This window comes from Peromyscus leucopus, chromosome 23 (genome assembly GCF_004664715.2).
Source record: "Peromyscus leucopus breed LL Stock chromosome 23, UCI_PerLeu_2.1, whole genome shotgun sequence".
Lineage (NCBI taxonomy): Eukaryota > Metazoa > Chordata > Mammalia > Rodentia > Cricetidae > Peromyscus > Peromyscus leucopus.
The window spans coordinates 42788776-42816122 of NC_051082.1; the positions used below are offsets into that span (position 1 = coordinate 42788776).

At 36.2% G+C, this 27347-nt stretch overlaps 1 protein-coding gene across 1 annotated transcript in view; it reads left to right on the top strand.

The window, feature by feature from the left end:
* LOC114687274 (cytochrome P450 3A13-like) overlaps positions 1 to 21040 on the top strand; it is a 34925-nt gene extending 13885 nt beyond the window's left edge. The window contains exons 5-13 of the mRNA XM_028861964.2: positions 4701 to 4814; positions 5101 to 5189; positions 5809 to 5957; positions 9736 to 9863; positions 11106 to 11172; positions 13672 to 13832; positions 15942 to 16168; positions 17846 to 18008; positions 20945 to 21040. Coding sequence (XP_028717797.1) covers positions 4701 to 4814; positions 5101 to 5189; positions 5809 to 5957; positions 9736 to 9863; positions 11106 to 11172; positions 13672 to 13832; positions 15942 to 16168; positions 17846 to 18008; positions 20945 to 21040 — 1194 coding nt within the window. The remainder of the gene's footprint in view (positions 1 to 4700; positions 4815 to 5100; positions 5190 to 5808; positions 5958 to 9735; positions 9864 to 11105; positions 11173 to 13671; positions 13833 to 15941; positions 16169 to 17845; positions 18009 to 20944) is intronic.
* Positions 21041 to 27347: the final 6307 nt, after the last annotated feature.

The window sequence follows — 27347 nt, forward strand, 5'->3', positions numbered from 1 at the left end:
TATTCTTAAGTCTTTGGGGTTTTTTTTGGGGGGTAACTTATAGATTCTGATATTAAACCATTATCAGATATATAGCTGGCAAAGATTCACACTTTGTATAGTTTGCCTTCACTCAAGTGACTGCCTCCTCTGCTGTACAAAGTTTTTTAATTTTATGAGGCAATATTTGTCAATTGTTGACCTTAATTTCCAGACAAATGGAGTCCTATTCATGAAATCCTTTCCTACACCCGTATTCTTCAGGGTCCTGCTTCAGTTTTCTCCTGGAAGATCTAGCATTTCAGATTGTACACTGATGTCTTTGATCTATTTTAGTTAGTTTTCAGTAAGATGATTGATATGGGTCTAACTCATTCTTTTACATGTGGACATCCTATTTTCACAGCGCATTTGTTGAAGATGCTGTCTATTCTCCAGTGTGTATTTTTGGATCTTTGTCAAATATCAGGTGGCTATAGACATGTGTACTCATGTTTGAGTCTTTTGTTCCCTCCATTGATCTATATATCTGTTTTTGCACCAGTAAGATACATTGTTCATTAATACTGATGTAGAACATATTTTGAAATCTGGAATGATAATTATTTCTGCACTGTTCTTATTATTAAGGATTGCTCTGGCTATCCAGGATCTTTTTTGATTACATGTGTATTTTAGGAATTTTTTTCTAGTTCTGCGAATAATGTTGTTGTGATTTTCTTAGTGTTGCCCTGAGTCTATAAGTTGCTTTTGGTAGAATCATCATTTTCACAATGCCATTTCTACTAATACAGAATCAAAGGATGTCTTTCTGTCTTGTAGTATCTCAATCTCTTTCTTCTGAGATTTAAGACTTTAAGTGTAGAGTTCTTTCTCCTCCTTGAGTATGTTCATTGCAAGGTCTGTTACATTCTTTGAAGGTATTGTAAGTGGAAATGCAACCATGATCTTCTCAATCTGCTAGTGTACATATAGGCTACTGATTTTTGTAAGTTGATTTTGTATACTGCCTCTTTATTGAAATTGTTCTTTATTTCAACATGCTTTCTAGTAGAATGTATATTTATATATGTATAAATTTATGTGTATATATATTCTGCAAATAATTTGACTTTCTCTTTGCATAATTTCCTTCACTTGTTGTTTTGCTCTAGCTAGTGCTTTAAGGATTATATTGAAAAAGAGTGGGGATAGTGCACAGGTCCGTCTCACTCTTGATTTTAATTTATTTTAATGGTATTGCTTGAATATTTCTCCATTGAGGATAATGTTGGCTGTGGGTTTGTAATTCAGAGCATTTATTATTTTGATGTTTATTATATATTTTATTTGATGTATGTTTCTTTCATTCCTACTCTCTCTAGATCTTGTATAATGAAGGCATGCTGATTTGTTTTCAAACACTGACTCAAAAGTATCTTCACTGCAATATTGGAACTCAATATGTATTCCAGGATGATGTTGACCTCCCAGATATCTAAATGCCTCTCCATCCTGTGTGCTGAGCTTAAACACACAGCATCACTGTGCTGAATATTTTAACCATTTATTTATTTGTTTGTTTGTTTATTTTTATGCTAATTCTTTTTAATTTTAAAATTAGGTGTGTGCATGTGCATCAGTGTGTGCGTATATGCACATGAATAATGATAGTAATTCTTATTTTATGTCTTCATTATTTCATATATGTGTGTATTATAACTTTTATTATGATATTATTGCAATAAATGCAATACATGATAACATATGGACATATTATCCATATATATATAATTTTTTTGCTTATATTCACCTCTTATTACCTAATCTTGTCTCTTTCCAATTCTTACTATTCTCTTCCTTTTCTAAATTATTTTCCTCCTGCTCTAATGTCATTAAAAAATGGGTGACTCTAGTGAATTTGTTAAGTGTTGATTACAAGAGAACATCCATTGGAAAATTACTTGCAGAAACATAGAGACCCTATCACTCTAAATGGTTCTCCCTTCTCTGGTTGCCATTACTTACCTATAAATCCTAAGGGAGAGACAGAACCTCATGAACTTTTCCCTTCTCCATGATGGAATGTTGATGGGTGTTATCTTGTGAATGGACTTGGGCCAATAATCACAATTCTGGAACTGCAATGATATTTCAAACACAAGGGAACTTTCTATATGTCTCTACCCTTCCTGTTGTTCTTGAATGTATAAGAAACTTTATATATGTTTATTTAAATATGTGTATATGTTTGTGAATATGAGTAAAGTACCCATGAAACCATAACAGTGTGTTGGATTCCCTGGTTCTAGATGCATAGGCAATTGCCCTACCTGACAGGGTTTCTGGAAACTGAACTCAGGTCCTTGTCATGAAGAGTATATGTTCTTAACTAGTGAGCCTCTTCTGCAGGCCAGACCTTATATTTCTTCTGCTCATCTCCCCTTTTCAATCTTCCCTGAACCTTTATGTGGGTGATTTAGATGTCACATTTAGGAGTGATCATTCTGAAGTCACCTTTTTTTTTTACATTGTCTAGTTATAAATTGCTATATTAATCTGTGGTCATGGTAAAATGAAACTTCTAAGACAAACACTGACAGCAGTAATCTGAGGATATAAACATAAGAATCTAGAGGGCAATAAGGTTAGCATCACATTCCATTTTGTAGCAACAGCAGTTGTTTCTGCATTTTGGCCTATAACATGCTTCTATCAGTTTTACAATCCTGCATATGGAGAGATGGCTCAGGCCTCAAGAAACCTAACTGCTATTACAGAAGACCAGGGTTCAATTCCTAGTAGCCATGTGGTACCTGAAACTCAATACTAAGTCCAGTCCCATTGGATCTGATACCTTCTACTGGGCTCTGCAGACACTGCACATTTTTAGTGCAGATGTGGTCCAGATATACGTGGAAAACTGACCTTGCAAATATTATTAGCTCCACAGATAGTGAGTGACATCATGAGCTTCTTTCTTGTCTGTGCTGGATTTGTAAAACTGTATTGATCTTCTAGAGGTCTAGTTGGGATAACCAAAGCAACTGTGAGTCCATGTCAGTCATACCCATGTCATGCCCAGAGTCAAGATCTTCATGGCATTCCTCTGGCTCTAGGATTCTTTTAACCATGTCTTCCACAATGTTTCTTAGGCCTTGGGTGTGAGTGATTATAGGTATTCTGTCACTTTCAATTTCCTTATTTTTTGTGCATAGTCTTTATTTGTTTCATGTAGTTAATAACATATCTATATGGAAATATTTCCACTTCCAATGAAATCTGAGTGCCTTTTAGTTTATCTTTTGCCTCTCATTGCAATTGCTAGACACCGGGTTAGGATGTAGTAAAACGTGAGAACTAGTCTTTTAAAATCTTTTCTTAATGGGAAAATCAGTGTTTCCTTACAAAGGGAGGTGCTAGATGAAGGTTTTGTTTGATGTAGTTTTATCATATGTATGAGGTTTCCTTTCATTATTGACATATATTTATATCATCAAGAACTATTGAAATATTCCAAGTTAGAGTCAAATACAGGAGCATATGGTGGAAGAAAATTTCCAAGGAGGAAAGAGAATTATAGTGCTCCTTTACTTATATTTCAGGATAAACAATCAAGAAGAGATATTTACATGATATTCAGTTAATGCTTTGCCTAATAGTACCCATTTCTTTGGTATTTATGACTATTTAATAATTAATGTTTCATGTTACTTCTCTTCAAAATAGCTCAACCTGAAGATACTTGTAAGTGCAAAACTGGTCTAAGGAAAATTTGCTAATAGAGACCTCCTATATGTAACCTATTGTTCTGGTTGCATTTTGCCAACATGAAACAAATCTAGGCATAGTTAGGAAGAGAAACCTCAGTTGAGAAATGCCTCCAACAGCTTACTTGTAGAAAGGCTGTGGGGCATTTTCTTCGTTAGTGACTGTGTTCAATTCACTGTGGTTGGTGCCACCACTGGGCAGGTAGTCCTGGGTTGTATTTGAAAGCAGGCTGAAGAAACCATGGTGAGAAAGACAGAACGGGCATTCCTCCAAAGCTTCTACTTCAGTTCCTGCCTTCAGAGTCCTGCCTTGAGTTCCTTCCTTGACTTCTCTCAGTGACAGACTATGGCCTGAGAGTTGTAATATTAATAAACCTTCTACATCAGAAGTTGCTTTTTTCCATGGTCTTTATCACATCAATAGAAATCTAACTACAAAACCAACTTTTCTGTACTGACTTGGAGAATACTTTTAGTTTTCTACATGTCTTTTCACAAAAAAAGGCATTTTTTTCTACAGAGGGATTCACATCGAAAGGAAGATTGTAATATAACAACTTTATCCCACACAGGTGGTATATGTATCCGTACTTTAACTTTGAAGCATTTTACATATATTATTTATCACATATGTGTGCCTGAATGTATGCATGTGTACTGCATGTGTGCAAGTACTCACAGAGAGCAGAAGAGGGTATCAGACACACAGAACTGGAGTTACTGACAGTTGTGAACCACCTAATGTAGCTGCTGAGAATTGAACCAGAGTCTCTGCAAAAGGAGCAAGTGGTGTAGACCACGGAGCCATTGCTTAAGCCCTAGTTTGAGAAACTGTTGTTGAGGGACTAGTATGAAACCTGCCACCTAGAAGAGGGTTAGTAACTGTTAAAGAATGTTGTCTATTTTATGCAGGTTTTGTAACTGTTAAGATAACCAATCTAATTCAGGGCAAATTTTTTCTTGGTATTGTAGTTTTTTGGTCCACTTGGATTTATGAAAAAAAGTATAACAACTTCTGAGAATGAAGAATGGAAAAGAATCCGATCATTGCTGACACCAGTCTTTAGCAGTGGAAAACTGAAGGAGGTAAGTTTGTGAAGAATTTTTATTGTAAATGGAGTAGATTTTATCAGAGGGGTGGTAGAAATAATATCACACTCTTTAAAGAGATGTTCCTTTGAGCATTACGTTGCTAAGATTGGTCTTTGTTTTGTTTCACTGTTGTGTTGGGTTTTTGTTTTGTTTTGTTGTTATTTTGTCTTGTGTAGTCATTTTAAAAATGTGATGATCTTTTTATAAATTCAAAAGACTTGCTATTTGGGGTCTCAGATGTTGCCATTTACCATGAGACTGTGTTGTGTTTTGTGCTTAGATGGTCCACATCATCCAAGAATATGGAGATGTGATGGTGAAAAACATGAGTCGGGAAGTAGAGAAGGGCAAGAGTGTTACCATGAACGAGTGAGTAGTGATGCATTACTGTCTGGGGACTCTGTGTTCAATCTGTGAACCTCCCTTTGCCTGATAAATAGATAAATTATTCCGGAGCAAGAGTACAGGAGAGTCATGAAGTTATCCTGCTGTGAACCACTCAGTAAGGAATGCCTCCCAAAACCTCTCCCTGTGAGAGTCTCTTCCTTGAGTACCTGAGACAAAATTAGGTTACCTATTGTCATCTTGTATATTTTAGAAGACAAGTTTTGTAGTTTAGAATGAAAGAAGAAAATTTAGAAATGGTGCAGATGTGGGGATTAAGAAATGTGTGAGGATGATATATGTGCCACATAAGAGGTCATTAATTTGACAAGCGTATTATAGCTGTAACTTTCAACAATCTAAATCTTCAGGATATGCTAAGTGTCTTAGAAAAATATCAGCAAGAGACAAATTTCTTCTACCTTTTTCATCCAACAGAAGGGGAGAAGATTCAGGAAATGTTCTGGGTAGTAAAATCATGTTGATTTGTGAAGACACTACAATAGTAAACTCAGGCTTTGTTGTTTATACTGCAGACCAATGGTCATATAGCTCAGAGGTTGTTATGTGAGTAACACATTAACTCACCTGCTTCTCTCCTCAGAGTCTTTGGGGCCTACAGCATGGATGTGATCACTGGTGCCTTATTTGGAGTGAAGGTGGATTCCCTCAACAACTCCCAGGATCCCTTTGTGAAAAACGCCAGAAAGTTTTTTCTATTTGACTTTTTCAATCCATTGACTTTCTCTACAGGTATATAGTCTATTTTCAACTACATTAAGATCTTATTTTAATTACCATACAATGTAAAGAGGTTCCCTATAGCATATCCATACACAATTATTATCTCCCCCATCTTGCATTCACTTTTTTATGATCTAATTATTTTATTCCCCTTTGAATTTTCATAGCACATGGTGTTATCCATCATTGCCACATACTTTTGTACATTTTGATAGGTATGAGATGATTATGTAATTTTTGTCTTTGAGCCATTGATGTCATGATTTATATTTATACATTTACATATATTGAATCATTCCTCCATCTCTGGAATAAAACTTGAATCAAAGTTAAATTAATATTATGCACTTCCAATGTTTCTCTGTTTATTTTATTATGGATAATATATTTATTTTAAGAGTGGGTATAGAAGTCACTCACTATTACATGCAGAATTCATTCTGTAACATATCTATTAGCATTTTTATGAAAGTGAGTGCACATATCGATGCATACATATTTAGAGTTGCAGAACCTTGTGGATGGATAGATTTTTTAAAAGGGTATAAAGCAATCTTCTATATCCTTGTGATTACCTTTAGTTTGATATTAGAATAACGATGCACGCTTGTTTCCTGTGTTGATATTTGGTGGTTGGTAACAATTCTTGGGTCAGGAAAAAACATGATTGATAAGCAAATATGCTAGTCTCTGTATTATTACTTACTTATTTATTAAAAGACGGGTTCCATGTATTCCTAGCTGGTCTAGAACTGGCTGTATAGATAAGACTTGTCTGAATCTTACAGTGATCTGCCTGCCTTTGGCTGTTGAGTGCTGAGATTAAAGGATGTGTCCTTAGATAAAGGAATATAAGCTGTTAATATTCAGACTTCTTATTGAAAGTCATGCATGGATTCCTGGCATGATACTAATTTTCTACTGTGTGGCATTGTTTTTACCCTCTATTATTAACAGGTTTCTCAGCATTGTTTTTTTCTCTAGCCTATTGACTATGTTTTTTTTTCCTTCAGTCAAACTGATCTTTGCATTATGTAATGCAATTAGACTTTATTGTGCAGATGTAATTCTGAACAGTCCAATGAGAGCTGGTGAATTCTGTGTCTCAGGAAGCCACTGGGGTTGCAGGGGTGTGGGTAGGTTTGGAGTAGGGCATGAAACTTGTAGATTGCAGGGCTCAATGGGAAGTTTAGTGGGGGAGCCTGTCCCCAGGAGTCTTCCCTGCTGGCCAGCACCTGGGCAGCAATGAGCAGGGTGTTCCCAGGGACTGGTTGTGTCCTGGGGCCTAGGTTCTGGAGGCAGGGCTCTGTGTGGGAGAAGAGTCACTCACTTCTTGGTCCAATGAGAGCTGGCAGATTTTGTGTCTCAGGAAGCCAATGGGGTCACAGGGGGATGGATATTTTTGAGGTAGGGCATGTATCTTATAGATTGCAGGGTCAGATGGGGGTTTTGGTGGGAGATCCTGCCAATAGTAGTCTTCCCTGCTGTTTAGCACTGGAGCAGCAATGTGTAGGAATTACAGGGGACTGGTTATGTGCCAGTGGCTAGGTCCTAGAGTCACTTTGATTTCTTATCCTGTGTTGTGTACATTACCTTTATGGGTGGTTATTCTGTGATTGAAGGATAATTGATGTAGTTTTTCATGTTACTTATGCTTTACAACTAAGAAATGCCCATCTGTGGTTACATCAATGGTTACTTTTTTTAAAAAAAAAAAGTTTGTTATTTTTTTAAAAATTTTTGTCATCTTTCTCCCTACAGTGAGAGTTTTTTCAGTTTTCAGGAAAGCCTGGGCTGTACTAGGTTTGAGGTGTTGTTTTCTTCTGTTAGGCTTATGTTCAGGGTTCCAAGCTCTTCTCCCAGTGATTCTCTGGTAGTTGATCAGTGTTTGCAACAATAATTATCAACAGTTAGCAAACTCTCTATGAAAATAGAGTAGCAGTTGATTTAAAAACAGTCATTAGTCATCCTTTTGGTGCCAACTATTTTAGGGGAAAAAGTAGACTCCATTTTCACTACTCTGACATGTTAGCTATTGTGGGTATATGTATGAATAAAGGGGAAAAATAAGTTATGGTAGTACTAGTTATTAATAGAATGTTGCTAAGTGGGACAGACTGGAGCAGCAAAAATATCATAGTAGAGTAAAAAAAATGTGGGATGCAGGAAGATTTTGGAGTTTGGGTTAAAGATAAACTAGAAAAAAGAGAGGATAGATTGTGCAGTCATATCATGTAGAGCAGGCCAATCTTTCAAGAAACTGAGTAACAGAGTTCCTTTAAACCAAGAATATCTTTGTTACTAAGATGGAAGAAAGAATGTATGAAAACATTTTCAAAAATATGAAATTACAAAAGATTTGAAAATTTAGAAACAGGGATGCCTTCCTATATTATCCTTGGTTATTCTATAAATAAGGAATAGATGTAGGGGGAAATGACAATGGAGTTTAGCTATTGAATAATACAACTAGATGCCCAGTTATCTCATTACTGGGAGACCCTCTGTATTGTCCTCCCCAGCTTCTTATTGAGTTTCAGCATCAAGTTCTTTCTGGACCATTCCCCATGATTGTGATATGGGCAGAAGGGTCAGTGTGCAGATGTTGGACCATGATTATTTGTATCTTGCCAATTTTGTAAATAATGTTTTCTTGCTAATCATTGGCCTTGATTTTTGCATTATTTATGAGAACACCAAAGAAAAGGGACATGACTTTGTCAAGAGTGTTGAGGAATATTTTTAATCCCTGCTGTAGATCAATACAGGGTGAAAAATTTTAATTCTTGCCTTACCCAGCATTCAATCAAGATGCTTCCTCAAGCCAGAGGCTAGGGATGATGCCTGGCTATTATATATAAGGCTATGACTTTCATGACCAACACTGCAATTTTTCTTAATTTTTAAACAGATTCTGTCTCCTAATCAAGTCGGCTTTCAAACTTGTGTTTCTCTGACTCAGCCTCCAGAGCACATGTTTACGATTTATTTTCATACATGTTTTGTGTATTAATGTTCTACCATGAATGACATATATGCACCTGTTTTTTGGTTCTAGTCACTGGGTAGAAGTAATGATAGCATGAACAACCTATTATTGCCTTTTTCCAAGCATGATGGAAAAGACTAACTCCCTCAATTTCTATTTTAGCCCTTAGTTTCCATTGACAATTCTCATAAAGTTAGGGAAATCACTGCTGTTCCCAATTTTCTGAGAACATTAAGTAGGAAAGGATGTTGTCTTTTCCCTGAATTTTCTCAAAATTCTCCATCTCTGCTTGCTTGTATGATTTGGTTTTATTCTGTGTTGTAACTCAGTGGGTAGCATAGAACAGAATTCTTTTCATGTTTCTGCCTTCAGTTGGTAAGAGTTTTGCTTTTAAAATCCCTTTGGTAGCTTTAAGTCACATTTCTACACAGGTTTCCTTCCCAAGGTTTATTTTGATTTTAATAATAGGGCAGTAGAAGCTTCCAGACTCAATTCAACACTTTCCCCTAGTTTTCTAAGTTTTGGCAATGCCTATGTAAAACTGGTAAGTATTATCTGTTAAATATATCATAATAAAATTCCACACTGAATCTTTCTGGAGGGAAATGCTTTTATTTAGAATTCAACTATTTTTTGGTGTGATATAATTTCTATATTTTATAACTATATTCATTTCTACCTCAGTTATTAATATTGTTTTGATATTTACTTAAATTATTAAAATTTTTTTCAGTGAATAAAATAACTGTCAGAAGCTTCAATTTGCATTTTCATCATGTTATTTTTCTTTCTCTACAGTACTCTTTCCATTCCTTTCCAGAATATATAACAAACTAAACATCTGCCTCTGTCCAAGTGATGCTACATCATTTTTTAAAAAATTCATAGAAAAGACCAAAAAAGATCAGCTTGAAAATACCCAAGAGGTAAAATATGACACAACTTATTGTAATTCTAAGTCAATGATGTCAAAAGATAAACATTGCTTATAGAAAGCCCTCTTCGGATAGTTAATGGATTTGGTCTTTTCAATTTGAGTTGTATCATGCCTAGAACTTTAGCAGTATCTCTGAGCATTGAGATTTTCACTTACATAATACAGTTTTTCTTAATAGATGTTATATGCTGGACTAAAGATAAGAATGTTGGCAGAAAAAATGCTAATAGAAGGCTGTTAGGGAGTCAGTATTATGTCTGAGGAGGTGCCATTGCTTACTTCCTAGTATTCTGAGGTTCAGAGCATTTGTTAAGTGTGGTTGTTTGAGAGAAAATGCCTCACAAAGGGAGGGTCACTATTAGTAGTTGTGGCTTTTTTTGGAATAGATTTGCCTAGTTGGAGGAAGTGTGTCACAGTGGAGGCAGGCTTTGAGGTTTCATATATGCTCAAGCCATGCCCAGTGTCTCAGACCACTTCAAGGTGCCTGTCAAGATGTAAGAACTCTCAGCTACCACTCTAGTACCATGTTGCCTATATGCTGCTTTATTTCTGACATGACAATAATGGACTAAATCTCTAAACTTTAAGAAATCCACCAGAGTTAAATGTTTTCCTTTATAAGAGTTGCAATAGTCTGGTGTCTCTTCACAGCAATAGAAACCCTCAGGTCTACTGACAATCACACAAAACCTAGCAATGACTTCCAGAAACAGCAGTTGATGAATATGAAATATTCATAAACATTATGTCAAGGGAACGTTATATTGATGCGTAGGACTTATTTCTAAACAAGTGCCTGAGAAAGGAGAAGAAACTCACAACTATCCATCCACAAGTCTGTCCTCAGGAGCTACAGATGCTTAGAATGAGAGAAAGCCATGAGACATGTTGTTAGACTTATTTTTTTTTCAAATTTTTCATCACAGTTTTTCTCTGAGTAGCCCTGACTTTCCTGGAACTCATTTTATAGATCAGGCTGAACTCAAACTCAAAGATCCAACTGCTTCCCAAGTGATGGGATTAAAGGTGTGTGTCATCACCACCAGGGCTCATGATAAACTTTTTGTTCCCCCAAATCTATGGGTCAGTGTTTTGTGTTACTAGTGATTCAGGCAACATTAGCTGACTTCTTATGTAAACCATTTCCTCACGAGAGTTTAACTTCTTTGGTTCATACTTATTTTGACCAGCCAAACCACTTTCTGCATTTGAAATTTCTGTTTCCTTTCAGCATCGAATGGATTTTCTTCAGCTGATGATGAACTCCCAGAATTCCAAAGACATGGAGTCCTATAAACGTAACTAAGGATCATTTAGGGTCTAAAGGGACTGAACAGGGGGAAGGGTTCTTCTTGAAATGTAAAGGGATCATTCAGGCAGAGAAAGCTTTCTGCTCAATTACAAAAAGACATAGTCAGACTATGTTATATGAAGCAGCCTACTAAAATCATGGAGTATATACAGAAAATGTCAAGGTTATTGAAACTTCCATCTAAGATAGGGAAGTTACACCCATGAAATATCATAAACATGCCTGCCTAACTAAGACTTGAATTGCAACAACAACAGCTGACCTTCCAACGTAGATGGAGAAAATCTCATGAGAACCCATCCTTAGATGGTAGTTCAGAATAACGGAGGGAGAGATAATTAGACTTCCAAAGGGATGAGTCCCTGATTGTTTATCCAATACTAAATGGTCAACCCAGAAACAAGTACAAGTAGACAAAAGTGAATAGACTCGGCAGGTTGTATTTATGCTTATTTATCTGTATATGAAATAAAAATGGTTAAAGAAGAGGCCCTAAATTTGAGAGTGAGTGGAGATGTGGCATGGGAAGGGTAGGAAGAAAGAGAGAAAGAAGGAAATGAAATAATTGTATACTGATTCAAAATTTTAAACTCTAAAGTTCTGTAATGAGCATTGATTTTACACTTCAAGAGTCTTCAGCAATGTGAGGGATACCTACATTGATCAAATGCTGATTCTCAGCCTCAGGTAGGGCCACTGAATCAACCTCTACTTGCAAATCTTCTTCCAGAGCACCCAATTAGGAGGCACAGTGTCCAAATAGCAACTTTCACTGTGATTTATTCATTGGAAATATGTTCACAAGCTTAAGGGATTGTGGAGATTTCTTTTTCCTTTCACATTAATATAGTACATTAAAGACGAAAAATCATAGTGTTTATAATATATTTCTTCTGCATTCTTTTACTCACTATGAATGGCTTAATATTTCACAGTAAAGCTTCTTTCCATACATTGGTACTACAATGTATGGAATGAAAATTTTAATAAATGAATTCCATTGTTAATACCACATTTGAAGTCAATGCCCAATTTTTTGGTTATTTTCTTTTATTAAACAATTTTTGAATTTAAATATATTTTGTTCATATTTTTCTCTTCCCCAAAGGCCTCCTGAATACTCCACCCAGTGAACTTCAAGTCCCAAACACAAACAAAAGCCCAATACAAAGATAAGAAAGTGTAATACAAAAGGAAAAATTACCCAAAACCAAGGAAATAAAATAAAAAAATACTCCCCCCCAAAAAACAAACACCAAATTGAAACAAAATAAAAGTACACACACACACACACACACACACACACACCACACACACACACCACACACACACACACACACACACACACCACACACACATACACACCACACACACACACACACACACACACACACACACACACACACACAGTGGAGTTCATTAATATGATGGGCAACTAGTCCTGAACATGAGGCCTGTTCTGGAGTGGTTGATATTCCCTGTGCCACACCACTTGGAAAAAAACTAATGCTTGTCTCCCAACACATATAAAGGACAGTTCAGTTGTTAACCTTTATCCCAGCAGATAGGTTTTTATTTATTCATTCATTTTTTAAATGAACAAAATAAAATGCATTAACATAAAAAAACTAATGTATCAAAATTAGAGTAGACAAATTAACAGAAGATAAAAGTCCAAGGGAAGATACAAGAATCAGAGACACCACTCATTTGCACACTCTGAGATCTCATAAATACAGTGAACCAGAAGTCATAATATATACACAGAGGACCTTCTAGAAACCTGTGCAGGACTTATGCATGCTTCCTCAGTCTCTGTGAGTTCATATGATATTTCATCTTGTTGATTTGGTAGACCCTGTATTCTTGGTATTGTCGGTATTATCAAGTCCATGGGCTATTACATTCTTATTGACAACTCTTCTGTGGGATTCCCTGGGCTCTGAGGAGAAGAATTTGGTGGAGACAACCCATTTAGGATTGAATGTTCCAAAGGCTCTCACTCTTTGCCTAACATCTGGTTGTGGCTCTGAACATTTGTTCCCTTATGCTGCAGGAGGAAGCTTCTCTGGTGATGGCTGAGCAAGGCACTTCTCTACAATTATAGCAGAATACCACTAGGAGTCATTTGATCTCTACATTTCTTTTTTTATATTAGTATTATTTGGTTTTGCCCTTGGCCCCTGGGATATCTAGTCTTAGGTTGTAGATCATCTAAGCAGCACCAAGTCTTGGTTGCTTTTCATAGAGTAGATCCTAGGTCAAATCAGTTATTGGTTGGTTACTCCAACATGTATTGTGCCACCATTGCCCTTGCATATCTGCTGCAGTACACCATTGTAGATAAAGTGCAGTACCTTTATCTACAATGCAGTACAGCATTGTAGATAAAATGCTGCACCAAAGATGGTAGAATAAAGCAGATGAAGGCTCTGGGTAGGCACCAGCCTTGATCATTGACATGAAATGTCTTATCTCATTTTAGCTCTTTCAGATCTGGAGATCCTGGCCCAATCAATCACATTTATTTTTGCTGGCTATGAGGCAACAAGCACCACTCTTACATTTATTGCATATTTACTGGCAATTCACCCCAATGTTCAGAAGAAACTCCAGCATGAGATTGATGCAGTCCTGCCCAATAAGGTGAGTAGATGGTGCTGGGAGCCATAGGGAAAATGTCAAACCTCAGCAAGAAACACTACTTCCACACTTGCTTTTTGAATTATAGTAAATACAGTAAGAATTATTTTTTTGAGCAATAGTCACTGAAAGATCTAAGACAAAGCAAAAATTATGTGTAGAGAAAAACTAATCTCTGTAATTCTGTCCTGAACCTGTCATAAACACTATCTCTAACTACAATGACACAGTCCAAAAACATGCATAAAATCTCTTTAGATTTTTAAGGATAAGCAAGTGTCAGTCAAGTGTCTTCTTTAAACTTAAATGGGTGGTTTGCCTGAAAGTATATCTCTGTACCATGTGCATATCTGAAACATGAGGAAGCCAGAAGAGGATCTCTGATTCTCTAAATCTAGATTTCCAGGAAATGTGCTTACCATGTGGGTACTGGAAACTGACCCTGGGTCCTCTGCAAGAGCAAAAAAGTCCTGGTAACCACTGAGGCATCCCCCTAGAACTTAAACAATGGACCCGACAGCTGTATTATTACTCTTATATTTTTGGTTGTGAGCCTAGCCTTTAATGGCTGAGCCTTCTCTCCAGCCCAACAGCTGTATTATTACTAAAAATGCTTTGGCATGATTGTTGTCAATGGAGCCTTGCATATCTTGGTTAGGCAGGCTAATTCAGTTATCTTTTTTATTGCTCCTCTCTCTAATCACATAATTAGACTCAAACAAAGCATATCATGGCAGCTTCCAACTTAAAATGTTCACTTCTACATTATACTAGCTTTAGTGTTGCACAATGTGACGGCCATTCATCACATATGCTATCTTCTTATGTATGCCCAAAACTGGATGCAATGCGGTGTGAGGTACCAGAAATCTGGGACTGGCTGGGTTGTCAATGAGGTACATACAAAGCATCTTCAGACCTCATACACACCCTTCTTCTTATTTCATCCTGTCACTGTGACAAATGTCATGATCCAAAACAAAATGGGTAGGAAATCATTTACTTTAGCTTACATTTTCACATGACAGACTGTCACAGAGGACAGTCAATGCAGGAACTAAAGACAGGAACTTGTAGGCAGGACTGCCTGTCACTCTATACAGCACTTCTTCTGACCAAGGTACTTATAGTCAAAGAAGCACAGTAGGGGCTATGGAGGATGCTGGCTGCTCTCTGACCCTCACTGACCTATTATTATCTAGATGTTCTCATGCAGCTCGTGGCTATCCAGTCAGGAAACAATACTACCTGCAAATTGCTGGAACATACTACATCAATAAATAGTAAGGAAAACAACTTTCCTAGATATATTCACAAAACAATCTAATCTAGCAATCCCTTATCTTTCAATTTAGACCTCTTTCCCAGGTGACTCTAGCATGTGGGATGATGAAAGTTAAAGATTTATAAGAACGACATATGAAGTAACAAGGGAAAGATTCTTTTAGAAACTGAGCATGGAGCTGAATGGGCCTCTCACTACAATAGAAATTGTTTGCTCAATTGGTATCAGTTTTTAGGCTATTTTACCATAATGAGTTTCAAAGGGAAAAGATCCTATTGAAGTTAGTCACTATAATTTTATATACTATTCCTGTTGAATATGACATTGATCTTCAAATTGAACATCTATAGTGTTATTACATTTAGTCATAGGATTTAAAACTGTCAGTTGTCTCTGAAAGGATTGATATGGAATTTTAAAAAGGAATTTAATGCTCCCCATATTATATATTTTCGGTTAGGACTTTTGGCCTGCTTATATTAAGTTTTGACACCCTCAACAGCTAATTTATGTTAAATGAGATTGACAAGATATGCCATTCGTTATTAATGAAAATGAAAACAGTACAAAGGAAAACTGAAGATTTGGGACCTAAATGTAAGCTTATGTGAATATTCTTCCATATTCACTTCATCATGTAATTCAGTGGATTTTAGTATGTCAACACATAGGACTGTGTTCAATAGCACTTATCAATGGTAAATCCACTCATTAATCTGGGTTGAATATGGAATTTCTAAAATCTTAGTAGTACTGTATAGATTGATATGAAAGTTAGTTTTAAATCTCAAACAAGCAAAGTCTTTTTTTTTTTTTATTTTTCCCAGGCACCTGCCACTTATGAAGCCCTGGTAGAGATGGAATACCTGGACATGGTGGTGAATGAAACTATGAGATTATATCCAGCTGCCAACAGGGTTATCAGGCTCAGTAAAAAAGATGCTGAAATCAATGATGTGTTCATTCCCAAAGGGACACAGGTGGTCATACCTATCTATGTTCTTCACCGAGATCCAAGATACTGGCCAGATCCTGAGGAGTTCTTTCCTGAAAGGTATAAGGACACTGAGAAGGGCAACATACACAGAACCAGACTTCTTTATTTATGTTAAGATGTCTTTACTGTAATCAGATAAATAAATTTATATTATTGCATGTATATTTAATCTTAGAATATATGTAGTACAATTTGATAATTATTGTAAAAACTACAGACATTTTATTGACCAAAAAAATGACAGTCCTATATTTTGTAATTGTGTTTTAGAGACTTAGACATGTCTTAGTCATGGTTTTTAATGTTGTGAAGAGATACTTTCACCATGGCAACTCTTATGAAGGAAAACATTTCTTTCGGGATGGCTTACAGTTCAGAGGTTTAGTCCATTATCGTCATGGGGGGGAGCATAGCAGCATGCAGACAGACATGTGGCTGGGAAAGTAGCTGAGAGTTCTACATCCAGATCAGCAGGCAGCAGGGAGAGAAGATTGAGATACTAGGCTTGGCTTGAGATCCTGAGACCTCAAATCCCACCACCAGTGACAACTTACCACAAAAGGCCATACCTCTCCAAAGTGCCTTTCCCTACTAACCTATGGGGCCATTTTCATTCAAAGTACCACAAAACATTAATGAAAATTTCATTAATGTTATGACATCATGGACAAATTTCAAAGCATATGTAAGTATTTAGAAATTAGAGAAACATCAGTTTTCTCCTATTTTTATAATTGCTGATTACTTTCTATAACCTATAAATGGTATCTTATGACACTTGCTTTTGTGTGTGTGTGTGTGTGTGTGTGTGTGTGTGTGTGTGTGTGTAAAATCTTTCTCAACAGGATTCTATCAAGTTCACCTTGCACATATGTACCAGTACAATTTTCACTGGTCTCTAATGCTGTTCTATAAAATAGCTTAAAATTATTTCTCAAACTTCCCTAATACTTAATAACTCTCAGAGAATAGATGGTTATTAGTCTTCTAGAACATTTCCAGAATCAGCATTTTTATTTAAATAATTATTTGAGAAATCAAATTTTAATCGGACATAGGTCTATACTTTTATAGTTTTTTTTCCCATAATGAAGGAGATGGAGACAAAATTCAGTGATAACAGAGTAGAGAAGCAGCATGTGTCCTTGCAAACCACTTTAGTTGATAACTCTTGGAGGAGGGAGAGACAGTCAAAGATTTTGTGAAAAGGGATTAATGAGGGACATGCGAGGCTGGAGAGGAAGAGCAGGAAGAATCTGAAATATATTAGGATGATTAGAATGAAAAAAGGACAGGAAGAAACAAGAGGATGTTGAAGAGAGAATGGAATCAAACATTTCATTTGTAACATACATCTCCTCCTTCCCCAATGAGCCAATGCATAACTCAAGTGTCAGGGCAATTTTTAACTTGTCCATCACTTTTACTTTGTGATGTTCACACACTGGGAACACATGACATTCTTAATATTTTAAACTTTAAAGACACATTTAATTTTAATGAGCATTAACCACACATCATCTTATTTACTTCGGGAGCTCCTTTACTGTAAAGTTGTAGAAAGAACTTTAACTCCCAAATCTCATAATGAATTAACTCACCCAATTGCAATAGTGAACACACTGATGTGCCCTGTGTGATTCTGGCTGAGGACTGTAGTTGAAAACTGTAAACATGTCACTCTTGTGCACTTCATGTTTCATTATTTGTATTCTTGTTCAATTGTGACACCAGGTTCAGCAAGGAGAATAAAGATAGAATAAATCCTTATACATACCTGCCTTTTGGACATGGTCCTAGAAACTGCATTGGCATGAGGTTTGCTCTCATTAACATGAAGCTTGCTATTATCAAAATCCTGCAGAACTTTTCCCTGAGTCCTTATGAAGAAACAGAGGTGAGGCAGAACATACACTATTTGACATGTTTTTATTTTTTATTCATAGGCATTTCCATAAACTTGTATATATGTATATATATAACATATACATGGAATATATTGATTGATTATCAATTAATGTTTTCTCTGTCAAAAGATCTATATAAAGCCATGATTGAGCCCTTGAGCCCTTGAGTTTTGGAAAAATTAGCCTGTGTCTAAGTGTAAATGTTAAGATCATGTAGATTCAGTGAAGATATTCTTTTTATGATTATATATAATATCATTGAATTGAGTATATTTCTTGTTCAAGAACATATGCATTTTAAAAATAATAGTCTTTAAAAAGCATTTTCATGCTTGTATGTAACATATATGGAAAATATTATATGCTTATTATTTGCTCCTCTCTCCTAAAATACATCCTGACACAGCCTCCTCTATCCTTCCTCTGATCCTCCCAGTGCCCCATTTCCACCTCCCATATCCACTGCTCTTCCATTTCCCAGCAGAAAAGAGCAGGCCTCCCTGGGGCATCAACCAAACACTGCATAACAAGATGACATGAGACTAGGCATAAAAGCTCATATCTAGGCTGGATGAGACAACTCATTAGGAGGAAAAGGGTCCTATGAGTAGGCAAAAGAGTCAGGACAACCCTACTCCCACTATTAGGAGTCCTACTCCAATCTAAACAACCACAGCATGTATGTAATAGGCCCTGCACAGACCCATGCAGACTCCATGATTGCTGCTTCAGTCTCAGAGCTCCTATGTGCTCTGTGTAGTTGATTCTGTGGAACTTGTTGGTAGCTTCAAACCCTCTGGCTCCTAAAATCATGGAACAGATTTGTAAAGTGTGTTTTAGTTTAACTATGTATATGTACATGCTTTGTCTCCAAGAGGTATCATGGTCATCTTAGGATCCCTGTGTCATCTCACAATGTCAAAAATCCTTTACTCACCAGAGAGTCTTTAAACATTCCACAGTGGTTGCCATTTATAGCCGCAGACAAAAATCACTGAACTAAATAATTATTCATGGATATGAAGGACTTCTTTGTTTGGTCATTTTTCATATGTGTCTGCACACTTTAGTAACTCAGTTCTAGACCAGCAGGCCTCCACTTATATCCTTATAAATGGATGTGTTTCTTCCGCTCTTTATTCATCATTTTATTTTATCCTTCAAGTTCATATCAATCAAGTTCCCTCCAAGCCAAGAACCTTCACTAGATTTTCTCAGTGCACTTTACTCCTGTCTTCTAGATATGGTATCTTCATACTGCCACTGCCCCCTAACCCTCAAACCCATGAACTACCCACATGTACTTCCTGCTGTTATTTTCTCTTTATTTATTAAAACATCCCCTACTTTTTAAATCACCTAATTGTATTCTTCCCAAAAATTAAAATGGTACATTGGAGGACGTTTGTATATTAAATCTTTCAATAAATACATTAAACATTTTAAACTATTCTAAATATTAAAAACAGTCAAAATTTTTAATAGATGCATTTCTTTATGTATGCTTTTATACTTTGTTATTAATTCTTGGTGAATTCATACCATACATTTTGATTACATTCACCCCATCACCATAATTTATCCCACATCCATTCCCACCCATCTCACCTCACATTCAATGTGATCTCTCTCCATTTTTCCTCTCAAATTTTTAAGTCAATCAAGTCTACTTTCTGTTAGATGACTGCTCTTATGTGTGTGACCTGGCCTGGAATCTGGTTGATTTAATAGATGTAACAGCCTTAATAAAGACATCAGACAACCTTTCACAGCAAATGTCAAACATCAAAGCTCCTCAGCCATGAGTGGGACTATAATTCTTTTCACACAGACACATACCATTTAGCTTGAGTGTGCACATGTCATACATCTTGTGCATACTTTCACATCTTTGTAAGTATATATGTATACCTGCCCTATTCTTTCTGGATTAATGCCATACTGGTACCCAAAGTCACTCCATCTATCATGAACCCACATCTATCAGTTTGGAAAGTAAATGCATTGTTCCAAAGTCAGAGTATGACAATAGTATTTACAATGTACCAAACCTACATGTGGTTTTCTTTCCAGTTTTACTAAATGAAAATTAACTTAATATAACCTTTTAAAATAGTATCTGTCCAAAAATGTGCTTTACAAAGTTCAAACTTTTAATTTTCAGTTAAACTTTAGAACAATAAGGAAGACAACATCACAATTTTATCTCAGACCTTTTACAGATTCAGTGCTTAATATATTTGTTGAAGTATCAATAGATTGAACATTTCTATGTTTTCATATTCCATAGAAGCAATAGAAGACATTGGGTGTTTGTCTTAGTTGGGGTTTCTTTGTTATGAAGAGACACCATGACCATGGTAACTCCTATAAAGGAAAACATTTTTAGTTAGGTGACAACTTACCTTTTCTGTGGTTTAGTCCATCATCATCATGACAGGGATCACAGTGGCCTGCAGGCAGACATGGTGCAAGGGAATTCTTTATCTTGATTTAAAGGCAACAGGAACTGGCCTGAGACACTGGGTGTGTGTTGAGTATATGAGAACACAAGGTCTAATTCCATAGTGGCATACTTTCTACAAGACCACACCTACTCCAAAAGACCACACCTCCTAATAGTGTCACCATTTGGGGGGAACATTTTCTTTCAAAATACCATAGTGTTAGAAGTTTTATATATAAATGTAGATTTATTTATTTCTGGAAAGCATTTCATATTGTTCAAGATGGTACAAAACATGCTATGTAGCTAAGCATGCTGTATTCATGTATTCCTTCTCCCTTTTACTTCTGAATGCTAGGGTCACAGCCCTGTGACAACAAATGAAAAAGCTACTATTGTTCTTAATATATTGGGCCTGTCAGCCTTCTGTGAAATTGATGATTCATTTAACTTACCAGTCTCTTTATTCAACTATTATAGGTTTCCTTGAAATTAGGTAAGAGAATGATTCATACTCCAGAAAATCCTCTTGTCCTGAAGATTATATCAAGAAATGGAGTCATATCTGAATGTTGATTTTATCTCAAGTTCTGTTTTCTACAAAGAGTGCATTTTAAATACCTGGATTTTAATTAATTCCTGAAGAAACCTAGATGGATATGAGTTTTATCTACCACATTTCATGACACAATCTTCAATTATTTCTCATTGTCTCAATTTTTATGGAAGGAAAATGATTGTTTAGCAATCTTTATATTTTCTCATATCAAAATTTGCCATTTCCCCCAAAATAGAACAATGTTTCATTTCAATTCTAATAAAAGATTTGTCATTAATTTTGTCAATATTGTTCCCAATATAGAAATTGTACTTTCCTATTGGTGGCTGAGCATTCCACTGACAATTATTCTTTGCACTTTGATGAATTATAAGTTTCTGTGTTAACCACTACCCACTGCACTAAGAAATTTCTTTGTTTAGATCTGAGGGCTACATTAATCTATTGATAAAAGTTGCAAATTTAGAAGGCAGTTGGATATAAGACCATTTATGAGAATAATAGGTTCCTTCTTGGGCCTGTGAACTCCAGAACCTTGGGTTCTTGGCCAGAGATACAGTACTAAGCATGTATTTCCTCCTCTGGAATGGAGTTAAATCCAAGCAGAAAGAAGTTGGCTACTCCTGTAATATTCATGCCACTATTCCATATGTATATTTCTATCTTGACATGATGGTCAGTATAGGAGTTCATGGGATTTACTGCTGGGTAAGAAAGAATTGACTACTTGTGCGGAATAGTGGGAGTGGGTTAGGAGGGGAATACTGGGCAGTGCGAGGAGGGAAGAGGCAGATCTTTGATTGGTGTGTAAAATGAATGAAAACATTTTCTTAATTAAAAAAACTAGAAATAGATTACATAATGCTCTGTTAAGATGAATTTTCTAAAAGCTAATGAGAAAGAAATAACAGCTGGTCTAAACCACAGCAGTGGACTTATGCCAGATTTAGGAGCAGAGCCCAGTGGCCTTGCCCAGTGAGTGGTGGTCATAGTGGTACAACCTGAAGGAAGAACTCTCACCTATTTCTGGGTGCTGGGGAATGCTGTCTGCCTTCATTGTAAAACACATTAAAATCTTTGAAAACAGGCTCCATCTATAAATCTTTACACATGTGTGTTCCTTTCTCTGGGATTCCTGTATATCACAGAATGTATTTTACAAGCACTTTTTGCAAAATAAAAATCACTTCTCTCCATAACTTAGAGTTTATGTTATATTACTATTATTGTCTGTTTTGCATCATTGATAGTTTCCACTAATAAGCCCCTTACACAGTGACATTATGAATGGAATAAACTGGAACTGGTCACTTACAGTCCCAGTCTTTTTGCCAGTTAAATGTATTAAAGATAACCTCAGATGCACCACAGTGTATTAGTTCTTCCAATTTGGATTAATTTGACCAAGAAAAATCCCATGCCTGATTTCTCCACTTTACTCCTGTGCCTTGCATCTGTCTGTAGCATAAGGTGGTCTAACTGTAATCTGTCCCTGTCAATCTGTCTGTACCTATTTCTTGTGTATGAAAACAAAGGGCTTTGCTCTGTATGTATTGACCATCACATAAAGGATGACATGTGGAAGAGAAGATGGATGATTTTACAGAAATATTTAACAGTTTTACAGGGAGAACATACATTTACTGACCACAACAAATACTGAAACTCTTATAAGACCAAAAAGTACTCTAAACATAAACAAGCTATATCTATGTGATATATGCTTGTGTTAGATATTCAATTATTGAATTGCTTCCAACCCATTCGCTGCTCTCAACAAATTATTACAACTCATACATACACCAATGCATTATTCTGAGTCAGTGGCATGGATAGATACATAATTTATGATTTAACGTGTGCATTAGCATAAGTTGTAAAAGCTAATTTAATAAGAAATCCAAGGCAAATAAAGTTTGTTGGGGCATTGTTGCCTTAACAGCAGGTTAAGCAAACAGGATAAATACACAATAGGGTATCAGGCTAAGTCTTAAGTAATATCAAGGTATATTATTAACTTGGCAGTCAGGTTCAGAAAAAGTTAGGTCTCTTAGAATGTAAGAGACTATAAAATACATAAGATATATAGAATTGTATTAATACACAATCCTGATCAGTTTGGACACCCAAAAATGTTGGTTCAGTTGAGTTGAAAGGACTATTAACTTACAAATGACTTTCATTACACAATAATCATGATGCTTTACATAGATGATCTAAGTGATAGCTCATGATGCTGAATTTACAGGCAGAAAAAAATAGCTTATAAATACGGTGTCATATATATCACTGTATAGTGATTGTCACTGTCACCCAAAATCTCACACCACTTTCTTGATGGCAGAGCCTTTCCAACCTAGAAATTAGGAAACACACTGTAGTGGCTGAAGGAATGACTCCATGGTTAAGAAGTCTTTCTGGTCTGTACCTGATGTTTTCTCTGGTCCTGCCCAGCCCCACAGACCCCACAACTGCTCATAAAATAATCACTCAGAAGTTGATAATACTTAAAACTGCTTGGCCATTAGCTCAGGCCTACTACTGACCAGCTCTTACATTTAAACTCAGCCCATTTCTGTTAATCTATTTGTTGCCATAGGTTCCATGGCTTTACCTGTGTGCCATTACATGTTGCTACCTGGACGGTGGGCTGACATCTACTTACTCAGTCTTCTTGTTCCCAGAATTCTCCTTGTCTATTTACCCCACCTATACTTCCTGCCTTGCTACTAGTCAATCAGCTTTTTATTCATTAACCAATCAGAGGAGCACATTCACAGCATATAGAACATAACACAGCACCTCTACTTTTCTTTATAATCAAAAAGGAATGGTTTAACTTTAACAGTGAAATTACATACAACAAACCATTAATCAAGCAAGAATTACAGTTATAATATTTAGTCTATTTGTATTTGCCAAAATTAAATGAAATATTCTATCTATCCTATATTTGTGAGTCTAAAGTTTCATATTTATTTTATCTCTTATCATAAGTAGGGAAAAAACATAATTATAACTACCTAGTCTTCCACTACATCAAAGAACCCAGGAGGATATAATATTACTTAAGTAACAGGAAATGCATTGTAAGCAACTTCCAGAACTCTGGAAATGACAGAGACAAAAGCCTGCCTGGACAGTCATCCAAAGTTCCTCTGCAGCATTGGAGCCTCCATCTTCAGCTCACAGGCCTAGAGTCTCTCATTTGCTTCTTCCTGTGTCCTGTAGAATTTAATAGCCTTGATATTACAGTGGTCATCTTTCTATGGGTCCTGCATGTCCCATCAATACAACATTTTGTCAAACAATCCAGGCAATAACAGTTTCTTACCCAAATGGATATTTTTGCCAAGAAGAAAATAAATTCCATATGGAGTGTCTTCGATGCCCATCTTTCTCTTTAACGTAAATTGGTGCACCAGGAGCAGACATGTCTCATTGTCCAGAAAAGTCTAAGTTTTTAAAACATTTTTAATGTCATATTCTGTAGGTCTTTGAAGTGTTTGAAGATTACCTATCTCTCTGAAATATATCTATGTATACCTAAGAAAACTAAACTAACATGACTATAACTTTGAATATCATAGATGATTAACTATTAATCTCTATTTATTAATGATACATTACAATTTTAATTGAGTTGTATATACATAATACCTTAAACAAGAGTAAAAATAAATATACACTACATCAAAATTAACTTTAAATTTGTATCAATAAACTAAAATCCATAGCAATGTAAAACATTTTAAAGAGTTGTTGCCCTTTAAAATTAGGTTCAATAATCTATCCTTTCATCCTATCATATCTATATATTATATTTCTATATCATATTGTCCTTTCTTCTTTTATAAAGAGATTGACTATGACCAATAAGAATTTGTAACCAACAACCTAAACAAAGACAAACACCCATAATCCATTTTTTGGAATGTGGGCATAGTATTCTAGGCTACTTCCTACTGATAGAGGGTGCTGGTAATCTTATGGGGACACAAAGAAAATTTTAGGATTATGGTCAGTTCCTGACTGAAGTAGTTTGTGATGCTGTATTCTCTGAGCCAGTTGCCTTGAAGTTGATTTTGGATGTTGGATGATTGGGACCATGGAGTCATTGGAGACCTATCAGGGAGTCTTGGCTGGTCAAACCTTATATATCTTAATCTGGAACAAATCCATAGCCTCTTGCTTCCTGTGAAAACAAAAGCAGAGCATCCTTTCCAAAGCAACATATTCTTACATCCAAATTTTGAAGTCAAGGTACCTTTAAAATATATACATTGGTTTAACTGAGCAGCCTTTACAATCAAATGTCTTTCTGCAGTTAAAATTCCCAAAGACAATACAATCCAAATTCTCTGTGTAATATCCATCTTTATGTGGCTTGTTTTTATACTACCTTTACTGTCTCTTTAAAGACTTTATTTTTAAAAACTATTTCTTTATATACCTGTCTATATTCATTTTCATCTCTCTTCCAAGCCTACATACATTTTTACACACATTGTAAACCATTGAAAGTCTTGTTTCATCTGAATCACCTTATTGTGCAACTATTGCTTTAAACTGCTTTGGTTAGTACTGAAGCAGAAGCCTGGACTGCTGACTCCAGAGAACTCAGCTTCCAACATTGCGGAGGTAATTCACCTCAAACTCTGGGCCATGTGTACCATCAATTCTCAGAAACAGCGGGTCTATGCCTCCATTAAAGCAGCATATAGCACAGCAACCTTTTATTTTTAACTAGGAAAAGCTATATTTACCACACAGCATAATGCTAAGCTTGGAGACAACTCTGTGTAATGTGGCAGGTGTGTGACATGGCATAGTTCAAGTTGACACACCCCAAACCCAACATAGAGTAGCTCAAGCCAGCATGTTGCTGTGTCTCGCTGCCTGCCTGAGACTTAAAGCAGGAACCTGTGTTTGGCTCCATTTAGAATTGCTTATTAAGTATTCTCAGGTTTCAGGTGGACACTGGAGCCTTTGGGTGCCATTTGTAGCTTATGTTTTCTCCACTCCTGCCCTGCCCCACAGACCCTGCAGCCATTTATAAAATAATCACTTAGAAGCTTATATTAACTAAAAGTGCTTGACCATTAGCTCAGGCCTACCACTGACTAGCTCTTACATTTAAACTCAGCCCATTTCTGTTAATCTATATGTTGCCACATGTTCCATGGCTTTATCTGTGTGCTATTACATGCTGCTCCCTGGAAGATGGGCTGGCGTCTGCTTACTCAGCCTTCCTGTTCCCATAATTCTCCTTGTCTGTTTACCCCACCTATACTTCCTGCCTGGCTATTGGCCAATAGGCTTTTTATTTATCAACCAAGCAGAGTAACACATTCACAACATATAGAACATTCCAGAGCACTAGCCTAGTTAGAATAATGAGCAAGAAGCCCATATGCCTTAGAACTCTCTAATACCCTCAGTTCTGATCATAAAGACACAATCAGCTACTATCCTTTCTTACCTCATTTCCCACCTTGTTTCTGTGCCTGTGCCACCAACTCAGGCAGATATCCACTACTTAGGTGCAGGCTAAACCAATCAGAAGAAGAGGTGCATGCCATACCAGCTGAAAAAACAGATAGATAAACTCAGCTTCTAGAACTACAGATAGGTGTCCCACCTGAATACCTCTCCAGGTCTTTAATTACCCACCTCCTACCTGACACTATCAATAATGTTCCCTCCCTTCTTAATCAACATTTACCACTCATAACTCAGGCTGAGACTCCCTTTTAGACCAGAAGTCATACCTCTTGTCAGAACTTCAGGCCACAAATACCAGAAGAAAAAGGAAGAAACAGTAATTAAGAACAAAATATCCATCCAGTAAAGACAAACTCAAAAATTGGCACCATGAAATATAATCATTCCAAACCCAGACACCTAAAGTGTAGAAGAATAAAATCAATACCAGCAAAGCAATTTTCCCCATCAAAATCAAGATATCCTACTACAGGAAGGCTTGAAAATTTCAACACATCTGAAGCACAAGAAAATCACCTGAAAACCAACTTATGAAAATGATAGAGGTTCTTAAAGAGGAAATGAATAAATACATTAAAGAATTATAAGAAAAAAGGAAACAAACAGTTGAAGAGGACAAATAACCCATTTCAAGACCTGAAAATGAAACTAGAAGCAATAAAGAAAACCAAAATTGAGGGAATTCTGGAAATGGAAAATCTAGGTAACTGGGCAGGAACTACAGATGCAAGCATCAACAAGAGAACACAAGGGATGAAAGGGTGACTATCAGTCACTGATGATACAATAGAAGAAACTCAGTATTCCATAGCACCATTA